The sequence below is a fragment of the Artemia franciscana genome, chromosome 10 (genome assembly GCF_032884065.1).
Source record: "Artemia franciscana chromosome 10, ASM3288406v1, whole genome shotgun sequence".
In the NCBI taxonomy this organism is placed as follows: domain Eukaryota; kingdom Metazoa; phylum Arthropoda; class Branchiopoda; order Anostraca; family Artemiidae; genus Artemia; species Artemia franciscana.
Genome location: NC_088872.1, coordinates 28,129,230 through 28,149,095, shown reverse-complemented (window position 1 = coordinate 28,149,095; position 19,866 = coordinate 28,129,230). Strand labels below are relative to the sequence as shown.

The following is a 19,866-nucleotide window of genomic DNA, read 5'->3' as shown; positions in this document are numbered from 1 at the left end:
CCATGCAGGATATCTCAGGACTGGGATAGGGTATAAAGTAGAAAGTTTATGTTTCTTTAAAACTAAATCAAACGGCACTATATGCATGGTGGTTGTCAGCTAGACGTATAATAAATATTTCAAGAAGGACTGAGGGCATAAAGTTTCATTTTCATGGAAAGTTGAGGTGTAACGCTAAATCAAGATCTACTATGTGTACTCAGATTTTCCAAAGGGAATATATTATTGAAAATTGTTAAAAATTTGGTCCAACATTTAAATAGTGAGTCAAAATCTGGATTCTTATTCAGAAGAATCGAAAAGATTGAAAAGATTGTTTTCTTAACAAATGAAAAAGATGTCAATACAGAAATTAATCTTAAAAATACTTGCCACAAAAGAAGTTTTTCAAAGAAAAGTAAAGATCTACATTAAACCGAAGATGAGCAGAAATAAATAGTCATTAACTGTAAATAGCCCTGTCAAATCCAAAATGAAGGGAAACTAATAGGAATGTGTCTGACGCCCCGTGCCTTCTAAAGACCGGAACATAATTTGGACTTTAATGAAAACGATATACATTTGAGTTTTTTCCTCGTTTTTGAACTGGAATAAATACAAGATTTTTAAGCCGTCCAGGAATGAATATCAGTATATATATTAAACAGTTAATCCATATTCATTTGTTTTTCTTTTTCAGTAACCTTGGTTATGATGGTGATTATTTTTTCTTTGGATATTATGAGAAATAAATATAGCTTGGAATAAGGATTGTTTTCAGCAAAGAGCAAACTATGTTCTGGTCGTTAGAAGACCCCGGGGGCATCGCCCTAATCCTCTTATGTTCACCTCGTTCTGGGTTTGACTCGGTTATTTGTTGTAATTTTTGGTCGTTCTGGGTTTAATTTACTTATCGATGGTGATTTATGGTCCTTTTAGGCTCGAAAAATTATTTGACTTAACTTCTGCTCATCATTGGTTTAATGTAGCTCTTCATTTTTTTTCTTTTTTTTTAAATTAATCTACTCCAGGCAAACTGACGGATGAAGTAAGTGCCCTACTTGAGAAATGACCTGAAGTGCTTCTTCAAGAAATTTGGCAGTTTGAATCCGAACTATCAATCCTTCAGTGTATTGATCTAAGCTATTACAGCACAGGAGGCTCCCCTGTAAAGGACTCATAGCTCCTATTAAGCAGAAGTTTTGGTCGGGGAACCATATACTGGAAAAGAAAGTTCTGTTTGCCTTTATGTAATCTCGTGGACTTTTACCTCTTCTAGTATTGCAGTCTAATTTGTTAACTAGTATCTGTGCACTTGTTGCTATGATGCTGATGAAGTTGAGTTGTTTATTTTTTTAATTAGAACTATCACAAATTACGTAGTATGGGTGACGTTACCTCTAATATGCTTTCCTAAGGCATGTTTGCTTTTTTGGCTATTTTGTATTTGTTTCTAATAGTTCTTTATGTTTCTCGGATTTAAATTTATTGCCCTATCTACTGATTCATTCATTTATATTAGTGAAGGAACCTCTCTGTCTTACTGGGCTCGTGACTGGAAGCTAGAATTCTACCACAATAAATGCAAAATCATAGCCTACATATTTGGCGGCAAAACACCCACAATAAAATTTACTTGACCAATTTAAATTGTTTTGACACTTTCTTAATAGTGCTAATAATGAGATCAATCTGGGTGGTCATTTTAAACTCAGCTCTTAAATTCTTCACTTGCAATTTGAACCTAGTCAAGGAAACCAAAAAAACACTATCTATGATTAAACCCACTATAACCTCTACAAGTGTTATACTGATAAGAGATTTATATATGGACATTGTCAGATGCGAAATAGAGTTTGGAGCTGTAATTGCTCACCTTCCATTCATGATAAACATGGATGATGTAGAATCTGTCCATGGCGAGAATTCCTATTAAACTTAAGTACCTATTGTGTGACGAAAAGCTCAAAAAAGTAAAACAATCAGCCATGACCTTCATAAAAAAACGGCGAAATGTTTTTTTGGTCCTGAAACTAATGCAGACCAAAGCTCTGCACAGTTTTACTTTTACGTCTGTCCTGTTAAGCATCACTTGAGGTCGCTTCTAGAATATGCAGAGAAGTTTTGTCAGAGCAGAGAGCATAGTAATTTGTATACTCAACAAATATCCCAGCGTCGAATGGTTTTGCAATTTCAATTAGCAGTTTCAAGAAAGGTGTTAATGAAAATTGATACAATGCTGGTGATTTCAATGGGAGTCCTCCAAGTAAGCAGTTAATAAATTTTCGGAGTTAGCAAGAATTTCTATGGGATTTATTTATCTGCGTGAAGTGAGCTTAAGGTAAATAAGTGTACTACTTCTGCAGTATGTTCGCTATTTTTGCTAGTTTATTGTCTGCTGCTTTTGCTGACCGATTGCATTAGCTGTAGCAATTTCAAAGATTAAAAATAATAATGTTTTGCTGAAGTCTTAGCAGATCATTTAATGCTTCATAATTTGGTCTTAAAACGGCTTTGATGTAGAATTCCCAACATATTTTTGCGTTTTGTGATTGAACATGTTCGGGTGTATTTGAAACCTGTCTTTGCATATTTTCTTAATTCAAGCAAAGCATTTGACTAAGCTACTACTATTATTACAAACGACTAGCTGCATACCAAGCCGCCTGAAACCAAAAGAGCCGCACAGACTAACCATAAACTAGTCAAAAATGCTGAGTCTTATCCAGTTCACTGTTAAAATCTTTTGTTTAATTTTGATTTGTTTTCCAGGACTGCTGGTACTAATACACCCCTTGTTAAAAGGAAGAATTGGTTTTTATATTCAAACGAAGGACTTACCCAATTATGAAGCTTTGCCATAAATCAGTTGAAGTTAATGGACCAGGGTAAGTTTATTTTTGCTTTTTTTGCTGAACAGTTACATGTTATACTACATACCATTCAGATTTTCCTTAGGACCCATTTCTTGGTTATACAGTCAACATATAAAAAAGAGAAAAAAAGCGAATGTTATCTAGTTAGACCCAGCAAAACTGCAGAATTAATTCTGAAAACTTGAATAAGAACACAAAGGATATTTATTTATCATAATAGGATTGAAGTTGAAAAAATATTCGATTGGAAATTGAGAGGGCTAGTGCCCTTTTTAATAGTCGAAAGGGATTGGAAGGCAACCAGTCCCTTCCACTTCCATCATTTACCTTTTTTTTTTCTTTTTTTTTTCTTTTTGGTGTATGTGTGTGTTTAAGTAAACATAACTGGAGCTTTGAACAAGAAGAAAATTGAAAAACAAAGACAACTGACCCATATCCAGGGAAAATAAGTTCCTTCCGAGGTTCATGATTATGATTCTTTGGATGACTTGGACACCGTTTCTGATTCATGAGCAAAAGAATGTTTTGAACATGGATGATAATTCAAATCTTTTTCACTTTGGTCCATACTGGTCTCTTTTTTCATCGTTAAATGTCCCTGGACATGTCGTTAAGTCCGTTTTCTAATGAGCAGGAATTATTCCGAGACCTACTTCCATTGCTACTACTATTACTACTTCTGGTCTTACAATTTCACTAAATCAAAAGAGTGTAAGTGTATCCAGGTTGTCAAGGACCATAGACATTATTTATCGGGAATGATATCAGTTTATATTTTTCAGGTGAGCTAGAGGAGGTATAAAACTGAATTAAACAATATCATTTGTGTCAAGATTTTCAAAAGGCTGTATGTTGTTAAAAATTGTTTAAAAAGTTTATCTAATATACAAATAGCAACCCAAGCTGTGGATTCTTACGGAACTAAAACGAAAAGAAATAACTTTTTCTTTTTTCATGAGAAAGGTTAAGTCAATAAAAAACGAACAGAAACCAGTTTAAAAAATCTTTTCCACAAAGAAAAGTAAAGAAAAATATACCAAACGTAAAACTACCACAAAACTCCATCAATAAATAAATATAACCCAAAACGAACACATATTACAATAAATAACCGAGTTAAACTAAAAAAAGCATAAATCAATATGAGTAGGGCTGACAACCCCTATATCTTCTCAAGGCTAGATTATAATTTGTACTTTACTGAAAAATACAAATAAACCTGTATTGTTGGTGTAAAATGCATGTGCTGATATTTATCCCTTAAAATTTTAATCATTTTCTATTTATTAAAGTTAAAAAGTTAAAACATTTAAAATGTATTTTTTTCAGTAAAGTGCAAATTATTTTCTGTCCTTGAGAAGGTATGGGGGCTGTCATCCCTCCCTATTCATGTTAATTTCTGCTTGTTTTGAATTTGACTCGGTTATTTTATTGTAATTTTTGTTCGTTTTGGGTTTCATTTATTTATTGATCGTGATTTGTGGTAGTTTTAGGTTTGGTACATTATTTGTCTTTGTTTCTGCTCATTTTTGGTGTAATGGAGTTCTTTACTTTTCTTCGAAAAACCTTTTTTGTGGAAAAAGTCTTTTAAATTAATCTTGCCGTAAATACTTGTTTGTTTATATGTATAATGTATCGCATAATACCACAAAATAAATTAAATTTGTATGGGCTAGGAATTAAAGTGAGCGCACTTAGCAGCTGTCCCGGCAATCGTTAAAACCCCGTTGTTATTTGATATAAAGTTGTAATAACTTGAACAGTTCTTTTAAAAATTGAAGAAAACTTGTTGGATTGCAGAAAACGGTCTCCCCTCTCATCTTGCTTCTTTTGTCCGTCCATTGAATGTTTATAAACGAAAGGATTATGAGCAGGGATTGCAAACACGTATTGGAATATCTGCTCGGGCCCAGTATTCAGTATGGGTTTTGAAAAATACAAGCCCTCTGTCCGCGTTACCCTGAGCTTTTTTTTTTTGTCTTTACCATTCCCCTCTTTAGTATTTTCACTTACAAAATCTGCTAATGATACAATTTGATCACAATATTTCTTTGTTGAAGTAACTAATGATCACTTTAGTATGTCCCCAGCTGTGGGAGACACGTCGTTGTTTTCTGAATCAACGCTAACAAGGGGGGGGGGAGATCGGAATTTTGTTTGAATTTTGATACGCAAGTTTGAAACGCAAATTTGTATGGTTATTGTGATTATTTATTTTGCAGACATCCTCTCCCCTGTCCCCTGGACCGCCTTTACACGCGTAAATAAATGATGTTTGTTTTGAAAATATTAGATTTAAAAACCTACGTGACCTACAAGTTTTTTTTGTTGCGTCAGCTGAAGCGTCAATCTCTACATCTGTCTCAAATTTCTTCAGTTTCAAAATTCTAGTCAGTTTTCGTTTTTTTTTTGTTTTGTTTTTTACTGATTTTCTCATTAATATATTTTGCACGTAGCTGATAGCAATTTAATTTGCTTAACCTCTTTTTTCAACATCTTTTTCATGTAATGTACTCAGGTTAAACCCGAATTAGACGAACCCGAACCCCTCCACAACAAATCAAAACGTTTCCCCCGTATCAGTTTTTTGGCTGAAGTTTTATAAAATAAAAAAATTAAAATCTTTTTAGCGACGTTCTTATATAATACTTCATTGCAGAGTTGTTGCTCTTATTCCTGAAGATGCAGAAGACATGTGGCATGCCTACAACCTAATATCTGAAGGTGACTCTATAAGGGCTTCCACTATAAGGTAATTTGTAGCAATTTTTAGCATCTGGTTTGCGATAAAGTATATTCTTGTTTTGGATTTGACTTTTTTAGTGTGTTGCGGAAGCAGTAGTTTAGGTTTATCCTCTTTTTATTTTTTTTTTTTTATGCCATCTTGGAAAAATAAAGCGATTCTTCCAACCATACTCGTACTAGAAAAGAGACTGCTAGGAAGTCTGGGCAGCATTTAATTATTACTGCTAAAATGGAAGAATCCAAAAATTAATAAAAATATATATCTTGTTTTCGGTAAAGCGTGAATGATGCTCGTCCCTTTGGTGGAGTTTGAGTAGGTTGTAGCCCAACTCTGGTAATTTTTTATTCGTTTTAAACGTCACTTTATTGTTTATTTTAGTTTGTGTTTGTTTTACGTTGTTTATTCATTCATGGTAGAATCTGTTGTCTTGGTGTTTGACTTGATCGTTTATTTTAATTTCTGTTCGTTTTAAATTTCATTTGTTCTTTACAAAGTAGTTTATATTCGTTTTAGTTTCAACTTATTATCTGATATTATTTCTGCGTATTTTCTCATATCATTCTTTACTTTTCTTTAGAAAACATTTTTCTGAATATTTTTTTTAAGTTTTTTCTTTTTTTTACTGATATAGTGTTATTGTGTGTTAATTGAACGAATATCTGCAAGGTTGTTAATCAGATTCGAACACTCAGTATAAATTTTCTATCAGTCACAGTTCTATGCAATTTTTTTAAAAAGTACTTTTATTATAAAGTTTGGGGTGGATACGGAAGGAATTTCCAGTCACGTGGATTGGAAATCTGCACAGATATATATTTTAATTTTCGTTTTCTTTGGAAACTAGGCAACCCTGTCTCCCATCCTGTGGATACCCTTGGATATCTACATATCTTTTTCCATAATTTTATTTAAATAATTTATTCATACTCTGTTGTGTGGTAACTGTTAGTATGTTGGAATTAATGCATGTCTAGGTCATTTATAAAGAGGTCTGTTTTGTTTTCTTTGAGCAAATTTGTATATCTTTAAACAAACAAAAAGGTTCATCCAAATGAAAATAGAGAGTGGCGTTAAAAATGAAGAAAGAACAGGAGTTATCCTTCATTTGAGGGGCTGCTGCCAGGTTCGTATTTAAAGCTTTGACGCTTCTAGGTCTAAGGGCTATCCCCGAAAACTAGGGGATAGTTGAAGCAATGAACAGAAGCCAACTAATGAGCCAAAAGTATTGAAAGATAGAGGCCATATTGAACTCTCAACTGCCATTCTTGAGAGACATTTATAAGTGGCCACGGAATTCCTGTGTTGTTATAAAATCATTTTCCTTTAAATATGCAGCTCGACGGTGGATTGAACCTGGCATTTCGACGATAAATCATATCAGGCCAGTTTTACCAAGAAAAAAATCACTTAGTGATAATTTATTGCGTTCCCTGGCATTATGCGCCCCTAGGCCTGGGCCTATTAGTAAATCCAGGCCTGGCTGCTGCCCCTCAACCCCCTGCTCTGTCAAGGGCCTTGTCCCTGGAGCTGCGTGGGAACATCTTGGGGATCGGTGTCCCTCATTGAAAAAAAAAACATAACGACAACCAAGCAAACAGAATGTGTGTGAGTTTTAGGAAAAGTTCTGAAAATTATGGGAAAAGTTCAATAATGTTGACGTGTTTTTAGGGATGGAAGGCCCAAAAAGTCCGTGAGAAAAGAAAAAGGCAAGTTATATAAAAATCACATGATAGTATTTAAAACTAGCAACTGCTTTTGATTTCTTGGCTCTTTTCAATATTCTTATGTACATGTATATCCTCTTGCCCAATTTCTTCTTTTAATCCCTGAAGCATATTTGAATTTAGTCTCGTGCCTTGTTTACTTAATTAATATATAAAGGTTTGGGCTAGTTATTCATGCGTTATGTATTCCAATAAATGATTTCTGAAATGTGTTTGCTTTATTTCTAAACAGACTTCTCGGGAAACTTTTGGAGTCTTTTTTTTTCTGACCTTTAAGCGACACTCTTGCTCGATCAATTTGTAGCTTAACAATCCTTTCTTATGTTCGATAACTATCTCACTAAAATAGGAATTCTATAGCCAATAAATGGGAGTTCAGTAAGATATTGGGCAATTTCTGAAATTATCAGAAAAGGAATGTTGGCTTCCATTTATGTTCTGTTTATTATTTTCATCTAAAAATGTTAAAAATAATAACATAGTGTATTACAACTCGGTACAAAACATGAATACACTTAGAGGAGTAAAAAATGAAAGCATTAACAAAAAAAAAAATCAAAAGAAAAGTAACTACTCAAATCTGCAGACTTACTTAATTTACACAGGTAAGAAGAAATTCTACGACACTTTTGTGACGCTTGCGGAATCTGTCACCAGCCTGGTCCATTTTCGAGGAAATATAAAAAAGAATACTATATCTATTGGAAGTGCAGTTGCTTACAAATCGAAAGCGGCTGATGAATAAGATATCTGCATGATAAGACGAAATTAAGCCGAAATTGCTTCTGCTCAGGTAATGTCAAGAAACTTCAAAGTGGACCAGAAAGAAGACACTTGGAGAGAAAATGGCGTTGTAAATTCTTCCCAGGGTCATTTGTGCAACTGGCCTTTAACTCAGGCAAGCAGCTCGTAGGATTTTCTCAGCTTTTCTTTCACCCCTGAGATAGCAAGTGTTTAAGTAGTACTTTAACAGCTAAGCCGAACGGAAGACCTAAGCATTTAAGAGAAAACGATGCAGAAATAGTGGCTGGGCAAATGTTGATAGTTTCAAGAGGTTGCAGAGACGAACTATAGAGAAGAAATTCAATTTCATGGAGGCTGGTCTCATTAATTAACTATAGTAAACTATATCAACCGTATTTTGAAGAGTTTGGAGATCGTCAAATATCAGAAGCTTGTTGTCTGCATAGCAAAGGTGGTAATACCAACATAAAGCTTAATCCAAGATATGAAGGAATATTTCTAGTGACGTTTCGGATGGCATTATTGAAAACAGCTGGGCTAAGCACAGAGTCTTGTTACACACCTTTCAAAACATCAATGGTGTTGCTCAGCTGACTAGCTAGCCGCAACCATATGGACGCATTGCTATACCAATTCATTGAGAGACCACAAAAGAAACAGTTCGTTCCGCTTATCAGCAGATTAGGTACAGCCTTCGAATGTATTATGGAGTCGAATGCTTTTGATGTCAATCGCGCTCACAAATAGATTCTTTTTCATTATCCGAAGGTGGTCCAAAATAGCCAGTCATTTGAAAATTACTCAACTTATGACTTTAATTTTCATAAAAACAGTTTCGACCTCTTGGCCGTTCTGATACTATTCCTTACAAAATTAGTTCCGCAAATATCGCTAATCTTAGTAACATGGGAGGATCTTTCCATGAAGAAATTTCTCGTGTGGGAAGGGAATTTTCCATAGAGGGGGAGATGGATTTCCCAATATTATTTTAACATTATCAGTAATTACATGAAAAAATAAGTTTTTTCCAACTGAAAGTAAGAACAACATTACAACTTAAAGCGAATAGAAAATATTACGTATATGAGGGGTTTGCGTCTCCTCGATAGCTCGCTCTTACGCTAAAGTTTCTTTTTTAACTTTTAAAAGAAGTTATTATTCTAATTAAACAGCCTTTGTTATTCAGGAGTTATTCTTAAATAACTGGAACAAAAATCAAACTTAGGTTATAATAAGGTTAATATTAGTTTTAAAAAATGGGAAAATAAATATGCAAATTTCTTTTTAATTATTCTTGTACGGTGAACCCAATTCAAAACCTGCACTAAGTCAACATTTTCAGAAATTAAATAATAATTATAATAATTACAAGTTTTTTTAGCTGGAAGTAGGGAGTGACATTAAAACTTAAAGCGAACAGAAATAAAAGATTCCGTATATAAAAGGAACTGTCCCCTCCTTATTGCCCCGCTCTTTACGCTCTTTCTCACAGCTCTACTTTTTAAAACAATAAAAAACTTAAGCGTAAAGAGCGGGGTGTTGAGGAAGGGACAGCCCCTTTTCATATACAGGATAATTTCTGTTCGTTTTAAGTTTTAATGTCGTTCCTTACTTTCAGTTAAAAAAATGAAACTTGTTTTTTTTTATTTAATCATCGGACAAAACGGGAATTTTTTCCCCATGCAGCGATTTTAATCTGGTCAGATTGCGAAGACAAATTTGATATAAACTTTGAAAATCTCTTTCAAAATGGCTCGGTTTGACGCCAGTGGAAAAAAATTGATGGACATGTGTCCACTACGTGAAGCAAAACAGAGTCGAAAAAAGGGTCATGAATACCCATATTTGATCTTCAAAATAGTTGAGACTAGTATACAAACACTTAGCCTTTTAACGACCTATGAAGTCAAGAATTACAACTTGCTGTTTTACAGCAGCGCAACCATTGCTAGACACAATCGAACCGAGATAGGAAAATTCCTTATTGTTGTGACATTTGCTCCACTAATTGCTATTGCGCTTTTGGTCGGTAAAGGGATTAGAGTTACAGCTTTTTTGTCTTATGCCAATTTTTGTCAGATCTACTTTCGTTGGCTCCTGAAGCAAGCATCAGTGGGTCGAAAGGGCGAGTAGCAATTGCAAAATCATCAGAGAACTGGAGCTTAAAAAAGATCCTCGGTGGGCAGCAGTTCACTTTGCCTCGGTGCACTTCGCCTGAAGACGAAGTCTTATCACCCGTTAATCTTCTGAGAGAAAAAAAATGGAAACTGTGTTTCGGGCACCTGTACTCTATTTCATGACCAATTATTTTACAAGGAAGGTTTTTAGGCTTAGAGATACGGCCAAAACAGTTTTTATTCCGAAGGCTCCAGGTTCTAACCGACACAATTCAACGTGTTGTATTTTTGAAGCCTTAAGTATTCATGAGTATCTTGAGGAACAGATGAGATAATGGAAAATCAGTTTGATTCAATTTGATTGAGCAAGCTAAGTTTAAAGCGAAGAGGAATAAATCTTATGTCACAAAGGTGTATAAAACACATAGATTAGAAGAACTGTACTTAGATTGAAAGGTCAGTGAAAGGTGACGGATATAGAGCTATTTACGAATACTTGATTAATTCAAAAGCTCAGTAAAAAATTATCACATTCGCTGAATTCTATTTTAAATCAAACAGTTCGTAGTAACGAACTGTAGTAAGGAGCGACCCGGCTCAATAGTAACCGAAACTCTAAAAAAAGGGAATTTTGATACTAATAGTTGAATCAAAAAAATTGCATTTCAATGCTGATTTTAAATATATAAGTTTCATCAAGTTTAATCTTACCCATCAAGAGCTACGAGCCTGAGAAAATTGTATTTTAGAAAATAGGGGGAAACACCCCCTAAAATGACACCATCAGATTCAGCGTATCAGAGGACCCTATTGTAGAAGTTTCAAGCTACTATCTACAAAAATGTGGAATTTTATATTTTTTGCCAAAAGACAGATAACGGATGCGTATTTATTTGTTTTTTTTTTGTTTTTATTTTAGGGGTGATCGTATCGACCCAGTCTTCCTAGAATGTCGCAAGAGGGCTCATTCTAACTGAAATTAAAAGTTCTAGTGCCCTTTTTAGGTGAACACAAAAATTGGAGGGCACCTAGGCCCCCTCCCACGCTCACTTTTCTCCCAAAGTCACCGGATCAAAATTCTGAGATAGCCATTTTATTCAGAATGGTCGAAAAACCTTATAACTGTATAACTATAAAAACCTAATAACTATGTCTTTGGGGATGACTTACTCCCCACAGTCCCCATGGGAGGGGCTGAGAGTTACAAACTTTGACCTGAATTAACATATAGTAATGGTTATTGGGAAGTGTACAGACGTTTTCAGGGGGATTTTTTTGGTTGGGGGAGGAAGGGTTAAAGTAAGGATTACGTGGGGGAATCTTTCCATGGAGGAATTTGTCGTGGGGGAATAGAATCTTCATAAATATGAAAAAAATTTTCAACTGAAAGTAAGGAGCAGCATTAAAACTTAAAACGAACAGAAATTATTACGCACATAGGGTTCACCTCCTCCCAATACCTCAATCTTTACGCTAAAGTATTTTTAGTAATTTCAACTATTTATTCTACGGCCTTTATGATACAGGGGTCATTCTTAAGGAATTGGGACAAAATTTAAGCTTTACTATAAAGAGTGAGGTGTTGACGAGGGGAAAACATATACGTAATAAAAACATACGGATATAGAAGTTCGTTACATAAGTTAATTTGTAAAATGTGTATATTTTTTACTAATAAAAACGTTCGTAAAAAATTAAAAGTTCTAGTTGCCTTTTTAAGTAACCAAAAATTGGAGGGCAACTAGGCCTCCTCCCCCGCTTTTTTTCGTCAAAATCGTTCGATCAAAACTACGAGAAAGCCATTTAGCAAAAAAAAAAAAAAAATGCAAATTTGGTTTTAATTATTCATGTGCAGAGAGCCAAATTCAAAACATGCATTAATTAAAACGTTCAGAAATTAAATTAAAAAAATCAAGTTTTTTTTAACTGAAAGTAAGGGGCGACATTAAAACTAAAAACGAACAGAAATTACTCCATATGTGAAAGGGACTGTTCCCTCCTCAACGCCCCGCTCTTTACGCTAAAGTTTTTTATTGTTTTAAAAGGTAGGGTTGAGAGAAAGAGTCAAACTTTAGCGTAAAGTGCGGGGCGTTGAGGAGGGAACTGCCCCTTTTATATACGGAGTAACTTCTGTTCGTTTTGATATTTATAAGTGATTCGCGCAAAAACCATTCTGTACTATTTTGATCTTTAATCTTTGCTTTGCTCTAATATTTTATTTTATTCCAAGTAATGCTTCTTCTATCACAAAAATGTTACCATTTTTCTTAGACGATCTGCCTAGTTACATATTTTATTCCACATTTTGCATCGCAGTGGACTGGCATATTAGAAATCTCTTGCTGATTGCTTCTTTACTCCCTTAAGAGGGGGAATCTTGCTGGAGACTAATAATTTACATTTGAAGTGGGCATGTGATGAACATTTCTTGGTGTAACGTTCTTTTTAAGATACTTTTTATAGAAAGTGTCTCAGTTCCTTTTGTTCTGTTCTGTTTTTACCATTAGATTTCTCTAAATACATCTTCCCCTTGTTAAGACAGATATATATTATTAAATTTATTGTATCTTTTGCTTTAATTGTGCTGCAGAGCAACACATTTGCTAGTTTTATTGCATGTTTTTGTTGTTTTGTTTTGACCTTGAATAGGTCTGCAGTTCTGTAACGTGAAAAATGGAAATTTGATTTATTTATTATTATTATTATTTTTGTTTTTGGTCTGTAGACTGTGGAATGGAGAAGAAAAGTCCATCCGAAATTTTTGGATTTGCAAATGATTTTGCAGTATTAAAGAATTAATTTCTTCTACCATATTAAGTAGTGTAAACAAGAAACAAAATGAAGCTCTCCTAGCTTCAACATTGAACTTTTAGGGAATAATATAATGTTGGTCTTGCGTAAACATATAATGAACTCTTCATCTCTTCTAGGTTTCTAGGGTATAATACTGGTATGGGCAACCCAGAAATCTCAAGCTGCGACTATTATATAATTTCTTTGTTACGTATAAAATCTAGGTCCCCACGCAGACCAAAACAATCTCAGCTCTCCTTTGACTCATTGGTGAAGAAAGGGAAGGAGATTTTTTAAGTCCTTTTATTTGCATATCTACTAGTAGGTTTTGTCAGATCTCAGCCATCAGTACATCCTCCAGGAAAGGTTTTCGGATATTTACAAACCTGGTAGTAAGCGACCTTTTTTTGGGTTCTTATCCCTAAATTTTAGTAATCAGAACGTTTACTAGAAAATGTTGCTATTCGAAATGTTGTGGATCTAAATCACATTTTTTTGAAATCAAGAACAACTGTTCGTCTTGCTGCTAAGGGACACGTTCCGGTCTTATCTATGTGGGGGGGGGGGGGATAGTGGTGCTCAATTCCTGTCATTGAAAACCTACTTTAAAAAACTGCCAGGCTTTAACCAACCTCTTAGGAAGCAAGATTAAGTGTCCTAATTTTGTCTTTTGGGTGTCCAGACACGATCTGGCCTTCGCCAGAGAGGATAATCAGATCTCATCCAAACTTGGTGGGAAATAAGAAATAATGTCTTACCGCTGACGAAGGAGAAAGGGACTTCAAATCTTAAACAAAACTTAGTGGGAAATTCGAGCTAATTTCGACGTTGTGCCTTTTAGGGGTCAGAATTATTTTGACTAGGGTGTCAGACACAAGTTCCTATTGTATCTCAACAAAAATAAATTACAGATCACAACCGTTGCCCTTTCAGGTCTTTCTGCTGTCGAGATCAATTTAGTCTCCTTGAGGTAGAGAGATCCCGTTAAATTATTACGATATCAATCAAAATGGTGAGTTGAACCTCAACCGAACTTGCTCTTAAATAACAATTGATCTCCTAGTTAACCCTCAGTTAAATATGATTGGGTATCGCGGCTATGGTTTTAGTTACGTCTTTAGGTTGTTCGAGGCCGTTTTCCTAGAGCATTTCCTTCTAGAAGCAATTGCCATAAAATTTTGGTTTTGTTTTTTGGATACGATGTGTCTCCGTATCTATAAATTGACTGTTTTACTAACAGTCTATTTCCGCAAGCAGTCGTTCAGGTCCGTTGCATAGGTAGACAAATATGACTTCCTAGCGGATAAAGAAGTTCGTAATCAACGGTCTTCAGTTTATACGTTCTCAAATTGCATTGAGAAGAGAAAATTTAGTTCTGGGGCTGTCTAATTCCATGGCCAATGACAAATGTGGAATTAATTTAACATGCACGTTTTTATCCGAGAGACGCAGTTACAGGTGTTGCTCAGCAACATTGATCCATGGGTCCGAGTAGCTTCAACACTTTATGGGGTCCTGAATTGACATTAAAGGTCTATTTTAGTTTCTTTTTTAGCTAATACCGGGAAAGGGGGGAAAAGGGAAGTGACAACCTTGTAAAAGAAGATTTTTTTTTATGTACAATGAAATTGGTATTATTTTCTGAGTTAGATGTTAATATCTATTAAAGAGCAAACCACAGCCCATTTTGACGAAATGTTAAAAAAAAAACATTTAAAAAAACTACCTAGTGAAAAAGATACATAGTGATACATAGAGATACATAGTGAAAGAGTTTCAGAAAAGAGTCTGAAACCCATCGAAAATGGTTTCTGATCAAAATGAAAATCACTTCATTCGAATCGCCATTGTCGAAAACCCCAAACACGAAAATTACAGTCCCCCACCCTGAGCCACAAGGAAAATCCCTTTTTTCATGGGTAACACTGATGTGTCCTCTAATTTTTTCTTCTTCTATATTTTCTTCTTCGCCAGTGGGGCAGTGGAATGTCATAGAAGGCTGTTTATGGGATCATTTGAAAGCTAATTTCTATATGCATTCCGTTCCAAAAAGTGCATGTAGGGTGCTATCTCTGGAATTGAAAGAATGGAAAGGGTATTATCATAATTTCCCTGGTTGGAAACCCTAAATCTGTGGTATACAATTCCCTCTCTTGTATGTTTCCCCTCCCATCCCCCTTAATATTTTTTATAAATAGTCTTTCCCCCTCTTGTATACTGCCCCTCCCAATCCCTTCGTAAGCTTTAAAAATTGTGGGTGAACTAGCATAGGTGGCAGAGTACGGCGCATTGCAGAGAGAGGTTATAGGGTCAGTTTAAAGCTCTTGATCATATCTGCGTGGTCATTGTAAATTTGTCTTGATAACTCCATCATAAAGTGTCATATACTATTGCGACTACACCTAAAAATAACTCACTACAGCAACAAGCCCTCTGTGGCCAACATAGCTACAGACGGCCCTCCTCCATCCTAATCTGTTCAAAGGCTCCCTCTTTACACTCACAGGAAGTTACAAGTTTCTTTAAAAAAATTTTACGACATCCTCCCACCCACAGCTTAGATATCAATATACAGTTATGGGACACAGAGCGTGGTAGCGATGCTAGCGGCTGGAGTCAGGAAACTGGTATTGGTTTCTAATTGGTAACAGGAAACTGGCATTGGTATCTAAGCTGTGGATGCAACAAAACAAAATTGCGTTCCCGCCTATGGTGTTGTAGTACGATCTACGCGTCGGAGCACAGGCTTTGAGGAGGCGCCAAGTTCAGAGCTCTGTACCAAAAGCTTCTCATGGGCAAGATGGGAGTTTTCATAACTATATAGAATAGAATAGAATATGATTTATTGGCTAAAATAGCACACAAGCTAGCATAAGCACGTCAGAACAATTATAATTACAATGATAAAATAAATGTTAAGGGATAAACATAGTTACAAAGTTAAATCAATTATTAAAATGCGAAACAAAATAGGGAACGAAAGAGTTTTTGTACCTCATTGTCAACATTTGGGGACAGAAGTCAAGTTGAGTATTTGGAGCTCTACGAGCATTAAGTCTTGTATTGGGAAGGATTGGGGGGTTTTCTTTGAAGGGGGGAAGAAAACGTCGATGATAGTCAGAACTAAGGCACTTGTGCCCTAAGTTCATGGTAAGGAAGTGACGTCGTGATTCCAATGTAGTGAGTTAAAGTCTAGCCAAACCTTCATCATAAGTAGTATAGGACGTCCCCAGTATAATTTTTATAACTCTTTTTTGAATGCTTTCAATTTTAGAACATTGGGATTTGGTCAGTCCAGGGTGCCAGACAGGGCAAGCATATTCAAGACAAGGTGTTATATAAGAACAATAAATTATTTTAAAGTTTTGGATTGATATGGAGAACCGTTTAAGAAGGGAGAAAGATCTAAGGAGAAAACCACCTGTTTTAAATAAGTGAAAAGAGTGAGATTTCCATTTAAGGTCATTGTCCAAGTGCACACCAAGTAGCTTAACCATGTTTAAATTTGGGATGCAAAGGTAATTATTGATTGGGGGTATTTTTTTTTTAAAAAGGAGAATAGCATTAAACTGCTTTTCGGTATGCTCAGATTGAGTTTAACATTGGCAAGATCATTCTTTAAGTTGTTAATGAGTGAGTCAAGTTTAACGCCCAAAGTGTTTGAGGTTTGACAAAGGTTAAGTAATGTCAAATCATCTGCAAATTTAAAAGCGTTGTCAAAGTTTGGTAAAACATTGTTAAAAACAATTAAGAATGCTAAAGGGCACAATTTAGTCCCTTGGGGTGCTCCACAGGAAATCGAGGTAAAACCTGATGAATCTCCGTTAGGGAGGACTACACATTGCTCACGACCAGATAAAAAACTAGCTACTATACGTAAAACAAAATCTCTGACACCTAAACCCTTTGCATTATCAATAACTGTCTGATGATCCAAGTTGTCAAAGGCTTTACTAATATCAGCAAAAACAGCCTCAACGTAGGAACTACTTAACTCAAGATGTTTGAAAACAGTGTCAAGTATATAACATAAACAATGGGTGGTGCTATGATTCGGCCTAAAGCCAAACTGATTTGGGTTAATTTTATCTTGAATATCGTCAAAGAGGAAATTGTAAATAAAACTTTCAAAAATTTTAGAGAAAATAGAGGTTTTTGATATTGGTCTCAAGTCAGAGGGGAATTTTGGGGTCATTGCAGTTAGAGGTACACTTAAATAATGGGCACATTTCACAATCAATTTGGTAGGGATATCACCTGGGTATACTGACTTATTTGTATCAAGATTTTCGAGTTTAAGCTGGGTCTGATGTATTTCAATCACAGGAATGTCACTCACTGCACTGTTGGCCGGCATATTTTGGAGTGGCGGGTGACTTTTACAAGTTGAAGTAAAATAATCGTTTATGATGTCTGCACTCACTGGGTTGCCATTACTATCCAGTAAGAGAAACTTAGAAGAGACCTTTCCCATGAGAACTGAATACATTTGTGGAAATTCTTAGGGTTAGAATACAGTAACTTATTGAGCACGTGAGCACCATGCTCTTTTCTTGCTTTACGAATTTCAATTAAACAGTTTTTTTTCCATTAACGGTTTCAACCGAACCCCCCAAAGCCATATCACTAGGGCTTTTCCTCTTTTGTGTTTGCTTACTTTAAAACCATCGAAAAACCAACTGATAGTTTAAAAATAAACAAGACAAATAAAAACAAAAGAAAAAATTACCTAATATATGACTCTATTGAAACAACCATTGCCAATAGCTAAGTTATCTTGAGATAAAGATATTGTATTCAAGAGGGTTATATCCATTAAGATAGTATTCAATTTATTGGCCCCTAAAGACGAAGTTTTGACTTTAAGTAAAAAATTTCATTACAGTCTACTAATAGTCTACAAAACACTATGTTTTGCAGTCTTTATTTAAATTCAGAGAAATTTTATAGATGTTAAGTACACACATTGGATACAGAATTTCTATGTTAAAGACATTGCCGTCTAGGTTTATATTGCCTAAAAATGGATAGAAATAACTGACAATAACTTATCTATAGCCGATGATAACAAAAGCCAACAAGGTGTTTTTGAGGGAATGAGAAGCGTCAAATACAAGCAAGCGTCATATATATATATATATATATATATATATATATATATATATATATATATATATATATATATATATATATATATATATATATATATCATGAAAAGAGAAATCACCAATGCTACAGCACAAACACACAAAAAAAAAAAAAAAAAAAAAAAAAAATTAAAAAAAAAAAAAAAAAAAAAAAAAAAAAAAAAAAAAAAAAAAAAAAAAAAAAAAAAAAATAAAATAAAGAGACAGAAGGAGAAAAGGAAGACTGTTTTCCTAAATTAGTGATTAATATAGACCAGCACTTGAATGAGGCCTCAACCCTACTCATCCACTGATTTGGGTTAATTTTATCTTGAATATCGTCAAAGAGGAAATTGTTAACTCAAGATGTTTGAAAACAGTGTCAAGTATATAACATAAACAATGGGTGGTGCTATGATTCGGCCTAAAGCCAAACTGATTTGGGTTAATTTTATCTTGAATATCGTCAAAGAGGAAATTGTAAATAAAACTTTCAAAAATTTTAGAGAAAATAGAGGTTTTTGATATTGGTCTCAAGTCAGAGGGGAATTTTGGGGTCTTGTTTTTCGGTATTGGTGATATAATAGCTCGTTTAAAAAACACTAGAAAAATACCATCTACAAAACATTGGTTAAAAATTGCGGTTAGAGGTACACTTAAATAATGGGCACATTTCACAATCAATTTGGTAGGGATATCACCTGGGTATACTGACTTATTTGTATCAAGATTTTCGAGTTTAAGCTGGGTCTGATGTATTTCAATCACAGGAATGTCACTCACTGCACTATTGGCCGGCATATTTTGGAGTGGCGGGTGACTTTTACAAGTTGAAGTAAAATAATCGTTTATGATGTCTGCACTTACTGGGTTGCCATTACTATCCAGTAAGAGAAACTTAGAAGAGACCTTTCCCATGAGAACTGAATACATTTGTGGAAATTCTTAGGGTTAGAATACAGTAACTTATTGAGTACGTGAGCACCATGCTCTTTTCTTGCTTTACGAATTTCACTAATAACAATGTTTCGAAGTTTTCGAGATTCCTGGAAAAATCCTTCCTTAAAGAGTCTATCACTTCATTTATTAGGTACAAATTTTTTTTTATTTATCCATGGTTTACAATTGGATTTGTAATTGACTTTTTTCACTGGAAAGGTGTCACAGTATAATTGGAAAAATTCAGCTGAAAACTTAGAAGCCATTTCATCACCATTGGTAAGACATAGGATATTGGCCCAGGATTTGGAGCTAAGTTTTACTTTGAAACGGGCAATCTTCTCGTCAGTAATGGGTCTATATGAATAACTGATCAATGGTTTAGGGGGAAAGGATGATAAAGGGGTCCAAAAGATGCATAGATGGTCACTTGCCCCTAATGGAGGGGCTATTTTCGGGGCACAGTAATAATCTTCAATGTTGGTAAAAATCAATTCTAGGGTTTTATCACTGCGTGTAGGTGACTTGACTACCTGGTCAAGACTAAGAGCAGCGCTAAGCCACTTTTGGTCTAGCTCATTAAAATCACCACATAATGTAATTGCAGCATAGGGGTACTTGTGGCGAATTCTGTCAGTATAAAGTTGCAGACATGCCGTCAGCTCCTTCTTAAATCCACTACGGGAAGGGTAATAAATAATACAAAAAATCATGCAAGATACGTCTTTTGGGAGGTTTTTGGGTCTGGTCCAGAGCCATAAAACTTCAGTTTTGGAGTTGTTCTCTATTTCAGAAAATGATAGAATCTGATTTGGGAGGGTA

At 34.9% G+C, this 19,866-nt stretch overlaps 1 protein-coding gene across 1 annotated transcript in view; it reads left to right on the top strand.

The window, feature by feature from the left end:
* The window catches only part of LOC136032022 (protein pelota-like), a 252,051-nt gene that overhangs the window by 12,494 nt on the left and 219,691 nt on the right, over window positions 1-19,866 (top strand). The window contains exons 2-3 of the mRNA XM_065712099.1: window positions 2,752-2,867; window positions 5,515-5,607. Coding sequence (XP_065568171.1) covers window positions 2,827-2,867; window positions 5,515-5,607 — 134 coding nt within the window. The 5' untranslated portion in view covers window positions 2,752-2,826. The remainder of the gene's footprint in view (window positions 1-2,751; window positions 2,868-5,514; window positions 5,608-19,866) is intronic.